At 57.4% G+C, this 17,163-nt stretch overlaps 2 protein-coding genes across 8 annotated transcripts in view; both read right to left on the minus strand.

Annotated features, from left to right (window-relative positions):
- CPZ (carboxypeptidase Z) overlaps window positions 1-2,956 on the minus strand; it is a 29,556-nt gene extending 26,600 nt beyond the window's left edge. For all 5 annotated transcript variants that reach the window (XR_012435302.1, XM_065544710.2, XM_005554378.4 and 2 more), the window contains exon 1: window positions 2,799-2,956. Coding sequence is in view for 2 of the 5 variants with exons in the window: in XM_065544710.2 (XP_065400782.1) it covers window positions 2,799-2,886 (88 nt within the window). In the remaining 3 variants the exon portion in view is untranslated. The remainder of the gene's footprint in view (window positions 1-2,798) is intronic.
- Window positions 2,957-5,679: 2,723 nt separating this feature from the next.
- GPR78 (G protein-coupled receptor 78) lies at window positions 5,680-14,573 on the minus strand. Of its 3 annotated transcripts, XM_045392064.3 has the most exons (4): window positions 13,342-14,573; window positions 12,343-12,456; window positions 7,719-7,941; window positions 5,680-6,421 (listed from the first exon to the last, which is right to left on the minus strand). In XM_045392064.3, exons 1-4 carry the CDS (start codon window positions 14,007-14,009, stop codon window positions 6,395-6,397), a joined length of 1,032 nt encoding a protein of 343 aa, XP_045247999.2. In that variant the 5' UTR covers window positions 14,010-14,573; the 3' UTR covers window positions 5,680-6,394. The 3 variants fall into 3 exon arrangements, with proteins under 3 accessions (XP_045247999.2, XP_045248000.1, XP_005554437.3); XM_045392065.3 differs by lacking the exon at window positions 7,719-7,941; XM_005554380.5 differs by having other exon boundaries at window positions 5,680-7,941.
- Window positions 14,574-17,163: the final 2,590 nt, after the last annotated feature.

Genomic DNA, 17,163 nt, shown 5'->3' on the forward strand with positions numbered 1-17,163 from the left:
AGTCAGGGGTCTGCAGGGCTGCACTCCCTCTGAAGGCTCTAAGGGAAGAACCCTCCCGCCCCCCTGGCTCCTTGTGGCCCCAGGTGCTCCTTGGTTCGTGGCCACAGCACTCCGGTCCCTGCCTCTGTTGTCATGTGTGAAATTTGTCCCTGTTTCTGTCTCTGCCCAAATTCTCCCTCTTCTTCTAGGGATACCAGTTATTGGCTTAGGGCCTGCCCTAATCCCTCGTGGCCTCATCTGAATCAGATTTCATCCACAAAGGCCCTGTTTCCAAGTAAGCTCCCATTCACAGGTGCCAGGGATTACATCATCAGTATGTCTCTTCTGGAAGATACAATTCTTCCCCCAACAATCACCAAGCCCCAGTGGGTGCTGCTGTGGCCACAAGAGAGTCAGGATGGTCTGGGAGGAGCCCCCAGGGGCTGCAACTGTCCCAAGACCACACAGCTAGTCCCATGATGTGGCTGGGCCTTTGCCAGCTGGCTTGGCCTCCATAGACCTCTAGTTTTGCCACTTATTGCATGGGGGCAGGCCTGCTGACCCAAAGCCCACTCTCTGCCTTCCTAGGCCCCGCCTGCCCTGGCAGCCACAGAGCAAAGCCAGCGAGACTGTGGGTGGTTAGACTATTCACCATTGCTTCCCCACCCCAACCACTGTGGGGCACCGACACCCCTGGATCCCCCTGCAGACTTGCAAATGCACAGCGGGGTGAAAGCCTGTGCCCCTAGAAGGTTCTCAAGCCATACTCTCCAGTACAGCAGCCACGAGCCACACGTGGCCACTGAGCCCTTCACATGTGGCAAGTTCAAACCAATGTGTGCGGTGTGTAAAATGCACACCAAATTTCAGACGTAGTACTAAAAACAGTGTAAATGTTTCATTAATAATTTTTATATGAACGCCAATATACTGGAATTTTTTGGACATATTGGATCAAATAGAATTTGTTACTAAAATCAATTTCACCTGTTTCTGTTACCTCTTTAGTGTGGCTACTAGAAAATATAAAATTCTGCGTGTGAATGGCTTTGTGTTTCTGTTGGACGGCGCTGGTCTGAAAGCTGCTTTTGAAATGGTTCTAAGCCTTTTAACCACGAGGTGGCAGCATTTCTTCAGCAGGGGAGTGAGATCCCGGCTGGCTTTCCCATCCTGAACTGACCAGTGGCTGTGCCTGGGTCAGGGATGAGACCTGAATGAGGTCAGAGAGGTCAGGCCATCTGCCCAGGTCACACAGCAGAGTCAAGGGGTCAGAATCTGAATCCCAGACCCTAGGACACGAAAATCCCTTCCGCCCCCAGGCTCTGGTGAGGACAGGGAATCAGAGGGGAGAGAGCACCAGGCTTGCTCGGAGCAAGACCCAGATGGCGAGACAGGGACATGGCAGCCTGGGGTGTGGGGGCCTGCACTGCAGCTGACCGGCTCTGCCCACTTCTGCCTGTGGGCTGGAAAGGTCCTTGACTTCCACGCTCATCCGTAAGACGGGAGACTGGACTGGAGGATGTGATTCCTCCTAGAAACACTTGCCGATGCCATGGCTGTGCTCAGCACCTGCCAGGGACAGAGATCAGCCTGTGCATCCTGCTGGGTGAGGACAGGACGATCTGTGCATCCTGCTGGGTGAGGTCAGGGTGGTCTGTGCTGCCTGCCTGCAGAGGAGGAGGCTACGCTTCTTCCTGGGAAAGGGCAGGTCAGGAGAGCTTCCTGGAGGAGGGGGCTGTGGTCTCCAACAAGCCTATGATTCTAGATACTGTCTGGGCTCTCAGGGGCTGAGGGGAGGCCCACCCACGACACGGCACAAGCTCCAGAGCACCCCACCCGCACACGTGCATGAGCACACACCCAGGGGGTAGAAAAGAGCTGAGGTAAGGCGAGGAGTAGAGGTGGGGGGCAAATCCAGGCATAACAGGACGGAAAGGAAAAGCATCGACATCATGCCCCAGGGTGGGGTATCGTGGTCCTGGCACATCCACTCGCAGGGCTCAGGCAGTTCTCAGGTATCCACAAACCCCACACAACAAGCGATTGAGAACATGACACCCTACACCCTTGAACCCACACAGGGCCCTACTCCTGAGGAGCCCAGATGTCTGTTCCTGATGAGAGTCCTGAGCACGGTTTGCTAGATGCACCCCCATACCTGGAGAGGCTGTGAGGCCAGGTGGGAGCCCAGGATCCAGCCCCCAGCCTCTACCTACCTGCTCCCCACCCCCGCTGCACATCCCTTGGGTGAGGTTGTGCAGGCACACACCTCCCAGAGGGTCCCTGCATCCCTCCCTTCTCCCGGCCCCAGATCCCTCCAGGGGGCCCACGCCCCCTCCCAGCCCTCAGGGCCACTTCCGGAGACTTGCTGTCCACATCACAGCTCTAGCTGGGAGGGAGGGGTCGAGAGTTTGCCATAGCCCAGAGAGACCGCCCCCTTCCTGGAAGGACCCGGGGACCTTGGATGGCCTCTCACTCGGCAAAGTCCTGGCACCTGCTCCCTCGGACCCACCAGCAGGGCGCCCCTGCTGCTGTACCGACAGGAGAAAGATCTCGCCCCTGGCCCAGGCATGGTGACCCTCTGCTGCCTGGGGTCCCGGCCTGGAGGCCGTAGAGAGGTTCCCCGGTGTCCCCGTCCAGGGGAGAGGTTACCCTACCAGTCCCAGGTCACATGCTGCCCACTTTGGAGACGTTCTCGCGGGGGCCATAGGCGCCTAACCTACTGGAAGAAAGTTCCCGGGCCCCTGGGAAGCGACGGGTCACACTCCCCGGAGGTTGCAGGGTGGAGGGTGGAGGGTGGGGGCAGGGGACGGCCTTACCGGCGGGGTTCCGCTCAAACTCGCACCCCGGCCGGGCAGCGGCGAAGACCAGGACTGTGAGGAGCAGCAGCGGCGGCGGGGGCGGCATGGTGGGGCGGCGGGCCTTGGACGGCCGGCGCAGTGATGTGGCACTCGGGCCGCGCGGGCCGGGGATCTGCGCTTGCTGGGCTCCCGCCCCCGGCGCAGGGAGGGCGCCCCAAACGCAAATGCCGGAGTCGGGTTACAGTGGGCAGCGCCAGAAGCCAGAGGGAGGATGCCGCTGGGGGAGGAGGAGGGGCAGGACAGCAGATAAAGGCCCTGCCTGCCCTGGGTGGGGTGCTCCGCCCCCTCCAAAGGTCTCCCTGCCCCTCCTTGGGACTCAGTTTCCCCATCTACCACCTGAGCGCACTGTGGAGCTGATCCGCAGATTCCCTGCTGATCCTGCCTAAAACCCCTGGTCCCGGACACAGTCTGCATCTGCAGGTGGAGGGGCTCTGGCTGCAGCCCTGACCCCAGCTGACCAGGGCCTGTCAGGTGAGGAAAGTGAAGGCATGTCCCCACCTGCTAACCCTTGTCCCCGGTGTGGATGCCGGGGAGGGGGCTTTGCTGGGCGGCTGGACCTTTAGGAGCCATGTACTTCATGGATCCTTTACCAGCTATGCCAGTGCACCAGTACCAGGCCCCGGAGCCAGCTGCCACTCAGCCCTGAGACTTAGGACAAGCCCCTTTGCCCAGAGGCTGGTGTAATGGAGACAGTATTCACAGTGGCCCAAATCATCGCTGGCACCCAGCAGGTGCTGCTTCCTGCGGGTCATCTGCTTGAAGATGCCCATTTCAACACCCCCGGGGATCTGGGGCGTCTGGTGCTCAACGCCGCCCTGTCTGCCTGGACTTGGCTGGGTCCTTCCGGAAGCACCTCTGACTGCCCTGGCCGGCCCATGGGGCTGCCCTGCAGGACAAGCTTCTAGGAGAGAAGCCAGTTCGTGTCGTCAAAAGAGCACGGACTCACTGTTCACAGGATCTTGAGCCGGTGGCCTGGCCTCCTCCAGGCTGGGAGCTCTCCACTGAGAAACAGCGACGTGCTCACCTTGGGGCTCATGAGGATGGGGTGGGGGCAGCATGGCAGCCGGGAGGAGTCCATCAGTGGTTGGAAGCCAGCTCCACAGCTGGACATGATGCGTGCGTGCCGGCATCCTCAGCACTTGCTGCGCAGCGGGTGCGGGCGATAAAAGTAGGTCTGACGCCTCTCCTACCCACCCCACGGCTGGACCCTTGAGAGGGGTGCTGGGGCTGTGAGAGCCTGAAGAGGGAGGGTTGTGTCAGCCTCGGTCAGGTGGAAGGACTTGGCTAAGCAGAGGAGGAGGAAGTACTAAGAGAAGGCCCAGAAAGGATGCAGGCTCCCCAGGGAGGGGCCAGTAGACTAGAGCACCCAGCACTTTAGCCCAAGACCGTGTGGATAGGAGTGAGGAGCAGTGGGGACAGAGAACAGAAAGGGCCAGCAATGCCAGGCTCAGGAGCAGAGACCACAGGCTCTGGCAGGAGCACAACCTGCTCTTGGCTGCATTTCCAGGAGCTCGCTCTGCTTGGTGGAGGGTGGGTGAGAGGAGGGGCTGCTTCGCCAGGGACCAGGAAGGGCTCTGGAGGCTTGGCCATGGATGGGTGTCCAGGTGAGGCAGGAGGAGGGTGAGGGTCAGCAAGCGCAGAGGGGATGGAGAGAGGGCTCCTGGCTCAGAACCCCTTCTGGCCCAGGTTTGCACCCCGTGTGAGCAGGAGGGAGGCTGGGGTGAACGAGATCATGGTCTCAAAAGGACAAGAAGGCAAGCTGAGTGAGAGGACTGTCACTCTGGGCTCCCATAGGGCCTCCCTCTGCCTCACCCGTCATGGAATGCTGCAGCCCTCTGACAGATGGAATCAATAAAAAACTCCTGGTCCCCCAAATAAAATAAATGAGCGGTTATGTCCTTCAAGTTGCCTGCCAGCCTCACAGCCTCCATGGCTCTCTGCTTCCCGCCCACCCATGGGAAAGCCTCCCAAGCTTGTAGCTCCACCGTCAAAACAACAGGAGAAGCCTCCCTCACTCGGCCTCACACAGGGCGCAGGGCCTAGCCTGGAGGTCTTGGAAGCCCAGCAAGGGATTGCATGCAAGCCCAGGCATCTAGAAAGCTCTGCTCTCCTGGTAATTGAATGGTGGCTAATGCGAGGCAGAATTCCCCCCTTTCCATGGAAATGAGACACCCTCTGAATAAGATGTTTATTGATTCATAGCATTCGTGAGACCCAGCATCATTCTGCAACACATTTAAGTGCACATGAAAAGTATCTTTCAAATTACAAAAAAAAAAAAAAAAAAAAGGCCCCATGCCTAAAGCAAGGGACAGCCCAGCGTGGGAGCCACATGGGCTGACGGAGAAGGGCGGAGGAAATGCCTTAAGATGCCTGTTCCAGAACATCCCATGGAGCTTCCGAGGAAGGCGAAACATGACAGCAAGCAGTCCCCGTCTCTAATAAACAGCGTGCCTCCCTCTAACCGTGGTGCCTTCCAGCAGGGCAGGGTGCACGCGTTTCCTTGAGTGGCGCTAAAGCAGTGACAAAGCATTTTAGCCTGGCGGAGACGCAATAACACGGAGGGTAGGCCCCGCTGGCTGCCAGGCTCCTTGCACCTGGGGAGCTCCCAGGGACGGGAGAGGGCTCAGCCAAGGAGCTCACAGCCTGGGCTCTGGAGCTTTAGACAGCGGGGACCAACCTGCTTCTGTTGTGCGAGTGCCCTCCCTTGTAAGCACAGGGGCACCGGGGTGCAGCAGGGTCTCGAGTTCACGTGCCCTCTGCGAACCAGGGCCTGACGCCCACCTGCCCCACCTCCTGCCTGGAACCCCTGGGTTCAATTGAACTGGCCAGGTCTGTGTTTTAATGTTTTTAACTGTTTAATGGTTAGTTGCTATTATTCCAAACAATAATTTGTTTTATTTGAATTACACTTCATGATTTACAAACATTTTTAAATTTATCCTTTTGAGGAAGGCATTGGCAAGTCAGCAAATAACACCTGGTTTTGGCTGGGCGCAGTGGCTCATGCCTGTAAGCCCAGCACTTTGGGAGGCTGAGGTGGGCGGATCACTTAAGCTCAGGAATTCAAGACCAGCCTGGGCAACAAAGTGAGACCTCCATCTCTACAAAAAAAAAAATACAAAAATTATCCAGGAATAGTGGCCCATGCCTGTGGTCCCAGCTACTCAGGAGGCTGAGGTGGGAGGATGGCTTGAGCATGGGAGGCGGAGGTTGCAGTGAGCTGAGACTGCACCACTGCACTCTAGCCTAGGCAACAGAGTCAGACCCTGTCTCAAAAAGTTGTTTTAAAGTACAATAATAACACCTGTTTTTTGGAAAAGACTCTGTGAAGCCACCTCAGCTGGGTTCTGCACTGTTAATGCCAAGAGCAAGTGACAGCCGCATGTGTCTTTGAAGAATTCGGCCTCTGGAAGGAAATAATTTGATGTCTCCCTGCATTGCTGGCCTTGGGTGTAGGGTGTCATGATACAGGCTCCACGCCTGCAAGAGCCCACGGGTGAAGCCCATCAGAGAGTCCCATGAGGCAGGGGCCTGAGGTCTTGCAGTCCACCCTACCTCTGCAGGGGATGGCTCTGGGCCTTGAAGAAAACAGCAATGACAGAAGCTGAAGAGAGAATCGTGTCCATTCATTCACTCGCTCACTCATTTATACACACACCTCTCCACTGGGGGCCCATGTGCACTGTGTACTATTCTTTCCCTGAGCTGTGAAATAGGACAGATGTGCACAAAAGTCCTCAACACTGTCCCATGGGGACATTCAATGTCATTGATGGTGGGTGCCCCCACCGAGGAATGGCACCCTGTGATTACTAAACTGGGGGTGATGCACACGGCTACTCAGGGACACTCCACCTTCTCTTGGCTCCCCCAGCACTGCTGCTGGGGAACAAGGGCCCTCCCCATCCTGGGCCACCCTCTCTGGACACCTGGGCCCTGGCTACTACTTCAATCTCTTGACCATCTCAAGTCTAGGATCCAGAGGCCCAGAGGTGGCCTTCAGGGGCAGGAAGCAGAGGTCATGTGCTCTGATGATATCGTCACCAGAAAAGGCTCTGAGCACACAGACTCCACATCCTCCCCAGTCAAGATGCCAAAGCCCTGGCAAACCACGGAAAAGGAGGCAGGAGACAGGCTCCATCTGCTTGCCCACACAGGCAGTCACAGAGGACAGGCCTGGAGCTGGGGACCTCTAGGCTTCCAGAGATGGGCACGTCCCAGGGACCGCCTGTGCCTGCCGGGCCCTGACCACAGACTATCAGATGTGAGCTCTGGGAGCCCCCAACCAGACTCTGTCCCCGCATTTATCTCCCAAACCTGGGCAATGCTGAGAACAAATCAGAACAATGCTAATAACCAGGTGGGAGTAACAGGTGTCCACCGGGGCTGCAGAAGAGACTCTGAGCAACCGTGACCACCTCACCCACATGAACAGCAGTCACTCATAGGACGCCCACAGGTACCACGTGCCACACAAGACGCTTCCCTACCCACCATCTGCAAGCATCGCCACGACCCCAGAACAAGGGCGAGGAAGCTGTGGCTCAGAAAGTAAGAACCGCTGTCCCGGGTCGACCAGCAGCCAGGTGGCCGAGCCTGGAGCTCTCCTCCCCTGCTCCTGCTGTCCACACCCACATCTGGCCCTCTTCTCTTCCTCCTGTACTTCAGCCTCAGCTCAAAGTCAAGCCGCTGGTGTCTGGGGGTTCCCCAGTGGCGTTTCTGTGGCAGGGCCAGTGCCCTTTCCACAGGGTTTCTTAGAAGGTGGGGCGGATGAGCCCTGCCAGGCCCTCAGTGTGTCTGCTGCAGGCAGGAATCATTCTCTGCGTCCAGGGAGCTGTTGTGGGTGGACGCCGGGTGCGGGGTTCTCTTCAGCACCTGCTGCACCATGCTGGCCAGGTCCAGGGAGCTGTTGTGGGTGGACGCCGGGCGCGGGGTTCTCTTCAGCAGCCGGCGCGCCATGCGGGCCAGGACTTGGCGGAACGACCGGCGGAGCAGAGAGTACGTGAACGGGTCGGCCGCCGCCTTGCTGTAGGTCAGGCACTTGCTGAGGATGCCCCAGTGGGCGTTCACGGTGACGAAGGGCGCGAGCTCCGCCAGCCTGTTGGGGAAGTGGAGCAGCTGACTCAGCCACAGTGACAGCACCCACCACACACTCATGCTCCGGGACAAGGCTTCTGACCAGCGGCAGCACAGCCTGAGGTGGGGGCCACAGAGTCAGGACAAGTCACACCGCAGCCCTGACGCTCACTAGCCAGGGGGCTCTGCGCCAGCACCCTGAGCCTCGGTCTCCTCTTCCTAAAACGGGATTACAAGGCCAGGTCCTGGGACTGCGGAGCAAGCCGACATCAGCCTGCATACAGCAGGTACTCAGTAGTTGGCAGCACCGCCACCGTCACCCAGGCCTTCTCCCACCATCCTCACTCTCAGCTCAGTCCACCCACCTGCGTGCACACCTGCCGCGGACGCCTGCACACAGAACCAGCTACCGAGGGAGCCATTACCACTACCATGCTGCAGACCGAGACACCCCAAATGTGAGCACTGGGAGCCCCCAACCAGACTGGCATTCATCTCCCAAACCTGGGCAATGTTGAGAACAAATCGGAACAACACTAATAACCAGGCTGGAGTAACAGGTGTCAACCTGGGCTGCAGAACAGACCCTGAGCAAGCGTGACCACCTCACCCACATGAATCGCAGTCACTCACGGGATGTCCTCGGGCACCATGCACCACGCAGGGTGCTTCCCTACCCACCCTCTCGAAGCATCACTCAGAGAGGCTTGATGGCGTCTCTAGGACCATCAGGCATACAACTCCCAGAGTAAAGGCTCAGTCCCACATTCTGAGTTTGAGCCCAGTGCTTTTCTGAAATCAGACTAGAATTCAGAGTGGAAGGGACTGGGCTCTGCGTGGGGGAAAGCAGCAGGGGGCTGGGCCTCTGGGGACTTGGATGGACCCCTTCGCTCTCAGTACAGCCTGGGCTAGGGGCCACAGAGTCAGGACAAGGCTTCTGACAGCTGTCACAAGTGCATGTGCTGACCAGTGGCAGCCGTTCCGCTTCCCAGGTCCTGGCTTTGAACCAAGGCCCCCAAAAGCCAGGGCTTTCCCCATCAGCCTGATGACCCCCCAGGCGGTGAATTTCTGTCCCAGAATGTCCCACCCCCCACTCAGAAGGACTGCAGCCCTGTGATTTACAAGTTTGGTTGGGTCACTCATTAGTTTGGAGACCACCTGCTAACCACCCACAAACACAGCAGCTGCTGGGGTGCAGCAAGGATCAGACTGACTCCCTCCCTCCAGGGCACCCAGTCCAGCGGGGTGGGGATGAGGAGGCGGGCAAGCAGGCAGGCAGCCACCTCAAGCTGAGAAGCAGGGCCACAATGTGAGGACAGGGAGAACTGAGGGGTGTGGCCAGAGGAGAGGCATCCAGAATCCAAAAATCAGAGCAGGGACACAGATCCAAGGCAGTCATGGCCCTAATCACCTACCCCAGGCTGAGGTGAGAATCCAGTTACAGTAAGCAACAGTCCGCAAAGGACTTTGCCACCGGCCAGCATATGCACATCAGGTACACTGTCACCCCCACGTCCACGAAGCCCACCATCAGGCATGGACTGGAGACTGCTCACAGCCAACCATCAGGCAAGTGGGAAGGAGGGTCCTATCGAAGGATCTGAGAAGCATGGCATTTCTTTCAGTCACTAGGGGACTGAGCTGCAGGTGAGTAAGAAAGCCATACATGGCAGAGTGTCTATCCCCTAGTTAAGCCACGGTGCAGGTGGAAGTCATAGAAACACCCAGCTGAGGCTGTGTCTGGAGTCACACTGGGACCAGAAGTCGTGTGTCAACCACCAGCATTCCAACCAGCCACAACCCTGCGGAGAAGGGGGCTCGCTCACGTGTCCACTGATGCTCAGCACCTGGTGACCGTATCCATCTGCCCTCCCCGGACCCCCACAGTAGACCACAGACTCCACAAGGGAGGCTCTGTATCCCCAGCCTCCTGGTCTCATGCACACCCCAGGGACTTCATCTGCACCATGGATTAAGTCAGTAAAACTCAAGAGTGACAACCAAGAAACAAAAGAAAAATCCTATATTCTGCATCTCCTTTACCTACTTTATCCACATGAACTGGCTCAAGGTGACTTTGAGTTATTTCTAAGCAGATTAAATTCACCTTCAAGATGTCCACAGAAGAGTCTAACAATGCATCCCAGTTCTGAAAACAATTCCCAGGAGAAGAGCTCTGAAATATTTTTAGCAATTGCAGAACAATTGGAACGACTGCACTACCTTCTAAGGGGCAGCAGGGACAACATGCTCCTGGATCTCTGACTCCCTGTGGGTTAAGCCAACTGCATTAGAACCTCGTCCACACACTGGGTGGAAGCTCCGGCTGGAGCCTCAGGGCAATAACGGAGTGAGGTTCTGATTCGGTTCATTCCTATGATGTGAGAGGCGCCTATCAGGCAAACCCTCCAAACTCTGATCCAGCTGTGCTGCTCCCAGGCTCCATCCCCCAAGGCCCCTCCCCCACTGAAACACCTGCCTGGTCTTGCTGACTTGCATCTTCCGCCATCAGAACCAAGAGGAGCCTGTGTTCCATTTGATTTTGTAACTGCAGGACCAGGCACAAAGCCCAGCACAGAGTAGGTGCTCATTAAATGTTTAGCGAGTGCGTGAAGAAATATGTATCCTCATTAATGCTATATTGTACCCACGTTTTTCACGGAGAAGAAAGCCTGAGCTGCCCAGATCCCAGAGTTGGTAACAGCATTGTGGAAACAATGCTGCAAAGGCAGGCTTCATGACTTTGTTTGGGATTCTTCCTTTTAACACTTGCGTGCACGCTCATCGCTATGCATGCTTACACACACGGTCAGGGCCTTGTACACATGCGGGAAAATAATGGTTACACCCATTAATCAACATAATATCATGGCTGAGTGAGCCAGTCTCACTCATCATTCACTTAAAATTTCAAAACGAAATGCTGGAGCTCCGGAAATGTTAGCACTCACCTTCTACATGTATGTGCATACATGTGCATGTATGAATACACACATGAAACCTCCCAACATACACCTGCATGCATGAGCAGGCACATGGGCACACATACACACAAGCACAATAATCAGATAAATAGCTAGTTCCCAAGAGAAGGACGCCACAGTTTCTCCATCCACACTTGTGCCCATGAAGTTTCCTAAGAACCGGAGGCCTTTGCCAGGTTTTATGTGAGCAAGGAGGGTGCCTGTGATCCACAAGAAACCTGGCTGTCTGTCCCTAAGCCAGATGGGATCGGTGGCCAAGAGCTCCTGTCCCAAGTGCTGATTCCAAAGAGCTCAGAGGGAGCCTAGTAGGCAGGACAGAGCTGGTGCCACTCATCATGGGCACTCTGGGACCTCCCAGGTTCCTGGGACACAATTGTTGCCCCCCACACACACAACATACCTAAGCACCCCAGTGACCTGGAAAGACAGGCGGGCATCCTGGACAGACCGGCAGACCTTGTGAGGCATTAGATAGCAACCCCGGGAGGACCCTACACAAACAGAGCCAGAATCCTGGTACCATACTCTCTGCTGGCTCCCTCCCCTGGGGTGGGGACCTGGGCCCCTTGAGGATGAGGGCCACGGACCCCTCCCAGGAGCTTCTTCCTTCAGGGCAGCCTCCTGCGGTGGCTCAACACGTAGGGTGGAGACCTCCCAGCCAGCCTGAGTGCTGCAGAGGCCTGGCCAAAAATTCCATGGAGCTTCCAAGAAAGGCAAAACATGATAGCAAGCAGTCACCCTCTCTAACGAACAACGTGCCTCCCTCTAACCATGTTGCCTTCCAGCAAGGCAGGGTGCACACATTTGCTTGAGTGGAGCTAAGGTAGTGACCAAGTGGCCAAGTGGGTGACCCAGGAACCCCGGAGGCAGAGACTGCAGACTCCCCTGCCCCTCAGCACCGCACTGGGACAATGGTACCAGCAGAACCTTTACCCACAATCTTTCCCAAATTACCTGTGACTCCAGGTAATTCTGACCTGACAAGCACTCAGGCCAAGGTCTCCAGGAAAGAGAGGAGCAAAAAGAACACTCACCTGGCAGCGTTATCGCCCTGAGGCTCCAGCGGGAGCTTCCACCCAGATTCCCGACTCCACACCCAGGAGATGCGGAGTCTAAGGTCTGGGTTAGTCCCAGGTTGCCTGATTTTGAAAGCTTCCTCGGTTTAAAGAGCCAGGTGCTGATTCACAGACCCCATATCTGCCTGTGCCTGGACAAGGCGAGTCTCCTCATTTATAGGACAGGATGGGGGCCAGTGCCAGCTCTCTCCAAGGGTCTTTCCCAGGAGCTGCCAGCACAGCCCCCAGCCTGTCAGGTGTGGAGGAGGGTCCTGTGGTGATGGCCACCCTCCCAATACCCGGCTGGGAGACCTCAGAGTCCTACTCAACTGAGGCCAAGCCCTCCCAGCTGTTCCCACGACAGGAGCCGGACTCGGGACCCACCTGGTCACGACATACGGGGCAAAGCAGATGAGGAAGCTCGCAATAGAGATGCCAATCTTCCTGGTGGCCCGGTGGCGGCGCCGCTTCTGCTGGATGAGGCAGCGCTGCCGCACACTGTGGGGACAAAGGACAGTGGTCGGGATGATGGCAGGGTGGGGACAGAGCCCAGGCCCAGAGCCCAGGGGCCGAAGTGAGGGCAGACAGGAGGGTTTCAGGATGTTTAGCCTGGAACCTCAAGAGGACAGAGGGATGGGGGAGAGAGAAAGAACAATGAAATGAGGTAGGCTTGCTTTTTTGTAGGTGAAATAAAGGAAGACTGGAAAGAAGGGCCAGCTCCTCCTCCTTTCCCTCCGGCTCATCCTTCTCCACACAGAGGGAACTGAGGCAGGCCTGCTGATGGAGGGGCAAGGCTGGGGCCCTCAGGGAGGGAGAAGTTACCTGGTCTGCCCACCCTGGGAGGAGAGCCTCTTGGGGGTTCTGTGGGGGGCCGAGGGCAAAAGGGGAACACCCTACGGGAGGTAATTTGGAACAATGGCAACACTAGCTAGAGATTCAGGAGACAAATCCTGCCAACTAGTGAGCAGAAAGCATGGGGGATGGACCGTGCTCAAGACGTGAAGCCCAGGGCCATGCAAGGGTACTGGGTCAGCAGCAGGCAGAAACAAGCAGATGCCTCAGACCCACAGCTACTCCATAGAAGGGGTGTGTCTGGCCGTCCACAGCAGAGCCCGCGGAACCCCTCCCGGAGATGCACACCCCACCACTCTGCGCAAAGTTCCCTGTGCGCTGTGAGCACATATCCCAGGAGGCAGAGGCCCCCACGGTGTCTGCACCAATGAACCAACTGGAAACCCCCGCGAGCAGCATGCAGGGGCAGTGCTATGGCTGGTGAACTCTGGGCGGAGTAAAGGTGATGATGCCCACAGGCTACTCGAGCCAACTGCCCAGGGAGCACCTGAGTCCCTGGCCTGAGCCGGTCGGCATGCACTGGGCCAATACCTGGGGTGCAGGTCGGCAAGCAGCATGAGCGCCTTCATGGTAACGATATCCATGCGCTGGCAGTGGCTGCGCGCCACCCGGTGCACCCGGAGCGAGGTGAGGCAGAGCACCGCCAGCGGCAGTGCGAAGCCCATGGCATGGAGTGTGGCGGTGAAGGCTGCGAAGCGCGGGCGCTCAGGCTCGGGTGGCAGGCGCAGAGAGCAGGACGCGAAGGCGCTGCTGTAGCCGAGCCACGAGCAACCAAGAGCAGCGACCGAGAAGACCAGCGACTGTCCCCAGGCACAGCCCAGCAGCAGGCCGGCATCGCGCGGTCGCAGGCGTCCAGCGTAGCGCAGCGGGAAGCCAACGGCCAGCCACTGGTCTGCGCTGAGCGCCGCCACGCTCAGCGCCGCGTTGGACGCCAGGAAGGTGTCCAGGAAGCCGATGGCTTGGCACGCGCCGGGCGCCGACGGTGGCCGCCCGCGCATCACACCAAGCAGCGTGAAGGGCATGTCCAGCGCGGCCAGCAGCAGGTGGCCCAGCGACAGATTCACCAAGAGGACGCCCGAGGCGCGAGTGCGGAGCTTAGAGCTGTAGGCGCAACAAAGCAGCACCAGTGCGTTGGATAGCAGCGCCACAGCCAGCACCATCACCAGCAGCCCCGCCAGCAGGGTCTCGCCGAGGCCCATGGCGCTAGCGTCTCTGCAGGCACCCTGAGGTTCTCATGGCTCTTCTTCTGGCGCGGGCCTGAGAAAGTGCGGCGATGGAGTGGCTGAGCGGCACGCCCACAGCTTCTGGGAGGTGCAGACCCGGCCAGCAAGGCCCAGAGCGGCGCGAGGAAAGCTGCGGCAAGTGCGCTGTCCGGGCTACCCGGGCGGAGGGCGTTGCTCTTCCGAGCGGGAGCAGCCCGGGGCCGCCCTGGAGGCAGCGCAACCGCGGTGCTGTCCAGGGTGCTGAATGCGCTCACCGTCCCTGCAGGACTGTCCTGAGGCTGAAGCGAGGCTTGGGGGCGCGGGGCGTAGGAGCGAGGGAGGTCTCTTTGCTGACACTGTATCTTTCCTTCTTCCCTCCTTGTAGCGTGGCAGGATGGGACTCTGGGCTCTTCTGCTCTGGGCCAGGTCTGTCCCTGCCCCGTCACACCTCCAGCCGAGCCTTCCAGCGCTGGTTCATGCGCAGTTGAGACGCCAGCGAGAGCCACTAGGTGGATCCTAGGCTGCACAGCCCTCACCACGCCTCTGCCCCCAGGCTCTGGCACCAAACTGGAGCGACCTGGTGGCTTATAGGGGCGGTAGGGGCGGTGGGGGCAGGAATGAAGTGGTGAGAAGCTGTGCAGGCGGGGCAGAGGGAGTGACGGGGGCGGGGGCGGGGGCGGGGGCGGGAGTTGCCCTCAGGACTTCCCTCCCATCCCCCAGCCTCAGCCCAGGAATTGTGACTGCATTGACGTTTGTTGAAGCAAGAAGGGCGACAAGAAGTGGAAACAAGGTTGAGAGAGGCATGGGGGAAGGAGAGAGAGGAAGGAGAAAAAGCAAAGAGGAGAAGAGGAAGTGGGGGGAAGAGGGAAGAGCAGAGAAAAGCAACAGAGGGAGAGACAAAGAAGGGGGCCCCTTGAGAGGACCCACCCAGAACGGGGTGCCGTCCAGAAATGCCTGTCCTTCGTCTGGCTCCTGGAGCCCCGCGGGGCGAGGTGCGTACCCCTCCCACCTCTGCCATCCCCTGTGATGGCTTCTGAGCCTTCTCACCCGGTGGGAGTCTTCCAGTCCATTCGTGGCCAGTTGGCAGGACAAGGATATGGTGAAGGCTCCTGGAAGCTGCTTCTTCCAGGAAGCTTTTTGACATTTTCTCCCCAGTGGCAGCCACAACATGACAGAAATGAAGGGCAGACCATTGCCCACCCCTCCCCACACCCACCCTCACCTGCAGGCTCTGCCAGCCCTTTCTGAGGGACAAAGGGTGGCTGTGGGGTGGGGGTTCACCCGTGGGCCTCTCTTGTACCAGTGCTGCAAAGTGGCCAGGGGAAAAGCCACAAGTACACAACTGGCCTCCTGCAGCACCCCCGGCTGTGTGCCTTGGGCACATTACTCAAACCCCTTGGGCCTCACTGTCAGATTCTCATCTGTCAGGTGGGGATATTAATAGCTAGCAATAGCATCTGCCTGTGGTGGTTGCTGTTAGGGTTAAATTGGCCAACATGCACAAAATGCTGAGAACATCCCAACAGGCAGTGAAGGATCAGAACAAAGTCAGCCTTTATTAAGGGGCCCATCTTATAGCTGTGCAAAAGAAGTTTCATTCAAGCGTCTGTGCCAAGTCCCCATAACTGCAAACCAGGAGTGCCGAGATTCATACCTCAGTCCTTCTGGCTCTAACTCCAATGTCCTTGTCATCCAGAGGCCATCACACCAGCTCCAAGCCATTGCCATCCATCAAATGCAGTGGCTTTCTCTCTCCCCATTTCTCCCTGGCACCCCCACCAAACTGCTTTCAATTTTCACCAAATTAGACCTTGCCTGAAGCCAGAGCAGCCATGTCAAAGTTTTCCTGACATGCCCAGGAAGAGTGGGCCACTCTGAAGCTTCTGCAGGTCAGGCAAGGTTGCAGGGGAATAGCTTGGACAAAGTGACTGTGATGGTGGCGGCTTGACAGCAGGGGCCTCCCCCAACCCCTCCAAGGCTTCTGAGTGACCGTGTGCAGCTCTGGGGAGCAGTGGAGGTGCCAGGTGACTTCATGGGGAGACTGGTCTAGCCACTCACCGAAGCCTCTGTTATCTCCCAGCTACTCCAAAGGCAGACAATTCCACTTGCAGGGGAGCAGAGAGCATCTCTTCTGAGACATGAGTGTGGGGAAGCGCCACCAGCCTGTATTATGAAAGGCAGGCCATTCGCTCATCTGCAAGGATGTACTGGGCACCAGCATGAATGAGAAAATGTGTGCGGTGAGATCTCTGGACTCTGGTGGGAGCACCTTGATAGGTCTAGGTCTGTTCTGTTTGCCGCTCTCCCCAAAGCCCCAGCACTCCTGGCCTCAGATCTTGCCAGCCTGGCTGCCCCCCTTCCCTGGGTTGTAGGGGGTGGTTTTGAACCCTGTGGTCTTCTCAGTATACTATCATTTAATCTTCTTACACTCAAATCTCATTCCTGATGAAAAATTTAAATCCTCTGTAGGGTGAAATGCTGGACCTAATCCATTTATCTTCCAAAAAGAAAAAGTATATTAAAATATTAAATATTTTCACCACTTCTTTAAAACATAAGGCAGTACTCCTGACTATGCCATCCTGCCCATTCTTGCTGAGATACACATTGCAACGATGAAGTTCAGGATTGGTTCCCAAAGGCTCCTCCCCTGCCTAGTGATAGTTAATGGTTCCCCATTGCCTATGAAATTCCTTAGTGACCCCTCCAAGTCTACTTAATCTGGTCTCCGCCACTCATGCTGGGCCCTTTGCTGTTGCTGTCACTCACACAAAGACACACACACACACACAGGCAGGCACACGCATGCGCGCACACACACGCACACAGCATTTAGCCACATCTCCATTACTCATCACCCATGCACTTAACCCACACGACCTGACTTTGTCTGTGTCGCTGACTTGGCCTGAATGCCCTCTCTGCACTTTCCTTCTCATCTACTCCTCCTCTAAGACAAAGCTCTGCTAAGCCTTCCCCTGTCAGCCAGGGAGAGCCACACCTCCTCAGAACACCTGCCGAGATTTTCATCTCAGCCCCAGTAGAAGTGCTGGGCTGAGATGAAGTGCAGAGGCTGAGATGCCTCTGCTGCTTAATTAACGCAAATGGCTTAATTGTTACCTCATCTGAAAAACAGGGGCAGGAAGACCCA

Source organism: Macaca fascicularis, chromosome 5, assembly GCF_037993035.2.
Source record: "Macaca fascicularis isolate 582-1 chromosome 5, T2T-MFA8v1.1".
Lineage (NCBI taxonomy): Eukaryota > Metazoa > Chordata > Mammalia > Primates > Cercopithecidae > Macaca > Macaca fascicularis.

Excerpts from the sequence above, each read along its gene's own strand:
- GPR78 (XM_005554380.5), bottom strand. The coding sequence starts at position 14,009 with ATGGGCCTCGGCGAGACCCTGCTGGCGGGGCTGCTGGTGATGGTGCTG. Across the intron at positions 12,457-13,341 it reads CTTGCCGACCTGCACCCCAG|TGTGCGGCAGCGCTGCCTCA; the intron begins GTATTGGCCCAG and ends TTGTCCCCACAG. Across the intron at positions 7,942-12,342 it reads GCCCCGTATGTCGTGACCAG|GCTGGCGGAGCTCGCGCCCT; the intron begins GTGGGTCCCGAG and ends CTTCCCCAACAG.